The sequence below is a fragment of the Centruroides sculpturatus genome, unplaced genomic scaffold (genome assembly GCF_000671375.1).
Source record: "Centruroides sculpturatus isolate CEXI.00-Female unplaced genomic scaffold, Cexi_2.0 scaffold4811, whole genome shotgun sequence".
Taxonomy (NCBI): domain Eukaryota; kingdom Metazoa; phylum Arthropoda; class Arachnida; order Scorpiones; family Buthidae; genus Centruroides; species Centruroides sculpturatus.
The window spans coordinates 1304-5692 of NW_019388903.1; the positions used below are offsets into that span (position 1 = coordinate 1304).

The 4389-nt window shown below is 31.7% G+C and overlaps 1 protein-coding gene across 1 annotated transcript; it reads right to left on the reverse strand.

The window, feature by feature from the left end:
- Nucleotides 1–592: 592 nt before the first annotated feature.
- Nucleotides 593–4290, reverse strand: LOC111617108. The gene is made up of 2 exons (XM_023358442.1): nucleotides 4070–4290; nucleotides 593–1496 (listed from the first exon to the last, which is right to left on the reverse strand). Exons 1-2 carry the CDS (start codon nucleotides 4112–4114, stop codon nucleotides 1179–1181), a joined length of 363 nt encoding a protein of 120 aa, XP_023214210.1. The 5' UTR covers nucleotides 4115–4290; the 3' UTR covers nucleotides 593–1178.
- Between the last annotated feature and the right edge of the window lie 99 nt (nucleotides 4291–4389).

Genomic DNA, 4389 nt, shown 5'->3' on the forward strand with positions numbered 1-4389 from the left:
AATAACTGGTTGCAAATGGTAAGAGCCATTGTTATTTCATGGAGGAGTGGATACTCTGCTTTCACACTAAGCCAAAAAGTTTCTACTATTTCTAAACATGAATCCAAACTAAATTTATAAAATATTTGAAAACAAATTGATCTGTCATTAATTTTTCTGCAAACACCCANAGAAAAAAATTAAAATAAAATGTTTAATTTAAAAGGCCCAAAAAGTACTCTTTGAGAGAGAGAGAGTTCACATAATATTTCACATAGCGATAAATATCTTTTGTAGCGTCCCGTTTATAGAAGCCCCCGTATAGTCTCGTTGGTAAATAGTTGAGTATTCAGTAGTTCGTATATAAAGGCTTTAGTCGCAAAATGTTCAGGGGCGAAATATCCAGTCAGGTAGGATCGTGCACTAACACAATTAAAAATTTGGAAAAAGTTGGGTGCTGACTTTACTCCAGAAAGAACGGGCAACTACTCGCTCTTCGGCTGACAACGTTGATATCAGTTCGAATTCAACTGGAGAAAAGGTCAGCAGATCAGGGGAATGCGTCGCTTTCGTCGTCGGGAAAGTCTAAGTAAAAATTTTCTCAGATAGATGAGGATAATAATTATGCAAGTATGCGTCATCGACGATTAATTTAAATTTTTGTAAACTACGGATTTTCACGCTGTGTCAAATCTTAATAAGAAACTAATCATAGTGGAAAAATAAGCAAAATATTCGTTTCTTGTTTAAGTTGTTGTTACTTTCGTTTAGTTATTCTTATTTTGAGTGGTTTCATTTTCGCGTTATCTAATGACCTACTGTGAGTCCATGTTCTTCACTTTACTCAAAAATGAACTTGTATCTACTGTTAAAATAAGTTATAAATCTGCTACACACATTCAATTCTGTAAACGTAAATTTATTCAATTAAAGCTATTACCTAATTTCAAATAATAAATTTTCAAATTTTGTTTCGTACAAAAAGTATCGTTTTGCAAATGTAAATCAATTTTATGAAATAATTACTACAATACATTAATTAATATGGAAAATTTCTAATGTTATTTCATTTAACAGTGCTGTAACTAATATTGTTTTACTAATGTTTAATTTTCATCAGTCGCAGACCAATGTAGAAAAAAGTTAATAATTTTTACGACTTTTTTAACTTGTATTGTTTTAAAGTTAAATGCCCAGAATTAATTAGATTGGTGAAATTGTTTCTCGTGTTCTTTTAAAGAAATTTCGTCAGAAAATTGTTGTCCACAAAGTTGACATTCGAATTTATCTTCATCGGTTTCCATCTCTGTGAATAATTCCAGTTGTGAGGATGTCTCAAGCTTTCTAATTTCTAAATCGATGTTAAAATCTTTAAGAAATTCTTTAGCTTCTCTTGCTGTAAAAATAATCTCTTCTGAAGCCACATGTTCAGATTCAATTGATCCTCTTGCTTCAGAACTTGTTGATGGTGTCTGAAACAAATCTGATCGCACTTCTTGGCCATGTTCTGTGCCTTTCTAAAAGTAAATATCATAAATATAATGTAGGAGTTCAATTCAATAAATAAAAATATATAAAATATCATGTAAATTGAAATAGTTTAAATGTAATTCACATCACATTTAAACTTCTTTATTATTTAAAATTATCATAATTTTTATAACATTTTTTGTCAGAAGAACATTATTATGCCGAACAGAATGCGATTATTAAATAAACTAGCGTGAATAAGCATATATTTAGAAGTAATTATTACGAGTAAATTTATTTAAAATGTTTTTTAAAAGTAGATTTTCTTCGAATACCAATAGATGTAGACAATTAACTCGATAATATTGAAATTTTATCCTTTTAATGTTAATGAGAACTTAATTCATTGTCAAATCTTACCCGTATTTAAGACGCAGATAGCAGTCGATCCCCCTATAACACTGTTGATTTTTCCGTTTTATGTAAATTCCATGTTGTCCGAGTCACTTAGATTTTACAAATACGTGAGCCGTTCACAGCCCGGCACACGTATTTGTAAAATCTAAGTGACTCGTACAACATGGAATTCATATAAAATGGAAAAATCAACAGTGTTATAGGGGGTTGACTTGTATTTGATTACTGATATTTATTGTTGTTCGATATTTGGCATTGGTTATAATATAGATCTTTGGAATAAACTTTTCTAAATTTTAAGAAGTTATAATTATTACTTATCATGTATATGTATTTAGATATATCCAGCGCTATCATTTATGCAAATTAGGGAACCTCCCAACAAGCCAGCCATAAAGGGACAAAAATTTCAACATATAACTTATTTTCACTTCACTAAAATATTAAATTAAATAGTGATATATGATTTATGTGTCCATTGTTTTTTCTTATATTTCACAAATCAAACTATTTTACTATTTATTTAAATGTTGGGTGTTTTTTTACCTAAATGATTTAAACATATTAGCGATTTAAAATTTATATAAGATAAATATCTTGAAATTTATAAAATATTAAATTTAGGTATTTTATACTGTTTTCCTAAATAAAATATAAAAGAAAATTTTCAAATTAATTAAAAAAAATGTAATGTACGTTTTTTATCGTACAAATTGTTTCTGTATGATATGTGAAGACCCAACCGAGGTCCGAATCATGTAAATCGCGATATTCCTATGATTAAATAATAACGATAGATTAATTATGAGAGGGAGAGGAAAATTCCATAATTTAAACAACGCGGCACAAAATGTAGACAACGAGTCTCGGATGACTCGAAAACGTGTTAAACTAACTGTCAATGTCAGAATGAAAAGTTATAAGTCAGAGTCAAGTGGTCATATGTAGGTAAAACTTTGACCCCAGCGCTCATAAACAGTCAATCTAGGGAAACAATTTCGGAAAAGAGGAAAAGATTTAAGAGAGATAAATTATTGCATATGATCGTTCGAGTACCCAGATGACAGAAATCGCGAGTAACGGAGCTAAATTATGAGCGCGAGTCTTGCAATATTGTCAACAATCGACAGAACGGCGTCGAGCAGACACCTGGAATCGGACCTTTCTCGTGACCTGAGGCGGTCTCAGTTTATCCCAAAACAAAAGAGAGACCAATCGGGAAGCGAGAAAGGGGATGAAGGGCCAATCGGAAGTCCGAATAGTGGAAGAGAAAAACTATAAAAATCCGAAATCCGAGGTCAGGGGGGCTCTCCTCCGACTCCACGAAAGGTAGTGACTTCTATTGTGGTGTGTCGTCGCAAAGGAACTGTGGACTCCGCCGCTTATATCTTCCGATCGTCCGCCGTGATCAGCAACAGCATCTCGTCCGCCCCGGGGCTACGACCGACGCCGAAGTTCTCACACTCCGCATCTTCGAGGGAAGAATCTAGTGAAGGACTGTCGATTGCCGATGTAAGCATATATGTTAACAAATAAACGGCTTTCTTGTGTAAAACACTTGTCGTCATTTGCCTCCTCCGTCACCGCCCACATACAACCTTCCCTTAGGTCCATCCTGACGCGGGATTAATAGATCCCATTAATAGGAGACGGCAACCTTACACAGGTGCCGTGAAGTGGGTTTCAAGCCCCCTATCTCCCCCGGATCGGCCATCTTACAGATATGTTCTCTGTAGCAATTTTGTTCTTAATTGCAAAGAAGAAGTAACAAACAAAACAACAATAAGCAATTAAGCGCAAAATCTAAAAAATTTCAGAAATTAAACAGAAATTGTTTTTGTAAAAAGAAAACTTATGAAGAGAAAAATATATTTCGAAACAATTATTACGATTAAACTTATTACAAATAATTGTAATAAGTAAATTTAACCTGACGGCAGCTGGTTATCGAATGAATGAAAGTACTAACTTACTATAATTACTTCTTGTTTTCTATTACTACTTTACTTTAAATAAACAATGTAGTGTTATTTAATAAATAAAAGATTACAGAATAAAATTATTTACAGTAATAACGTAATAAAGTCACCTAAAAGAATCTGAGAAGCAATTTAAAAACTTTTTTACAAGTTGCACAACTTTTTTGCATTATAATAATCAAGTAATTTTTAAAAAGTGAATTTCAGAAAATTGTTTTACGTACTTTGGAAGAAGATGCGATTTTTTCCTGTGAATGTACTTTCTTCATGTGTCTATTTAGTTCATATATATGTTTGTACACTTTCTTACAAATATCACATGAATACGGTCCGTATTTTCTGTGCGTTGTTTGATGTACTCTAAAAGTGGATAACCATCGAAAACTTTTATTGCATTTATCACATTTATGATCTTCTTTCGATTTTTTCCGGGGAATCTAAGTATTGAATAAACTATTAATTAGTAATTGCTATTTATTACACATAAAAATGAAATATGAATAATTTAAAATTGAAGTTAAATGTTAATATATTTCGTAAATTT

What these genes read in the sequence shown, in the direction of transcription:
- LOC111617108 (XM_023358442.1), bottom strand. Translation starts at nt 4,114, where the DNA reads ATGAAGAAAGTACATTCACAGGAAAAAATCGCATCTTCTTCCAAA. An exon ending in AAATCGCATCTTCTTCCAAA is followed by an intron (nt 1,497 to 4,069) that starts GTACGTAAAACA and finishes ATTTACTTTTAG; the next exon opens with AAAGGCACAGAACATGGCCA.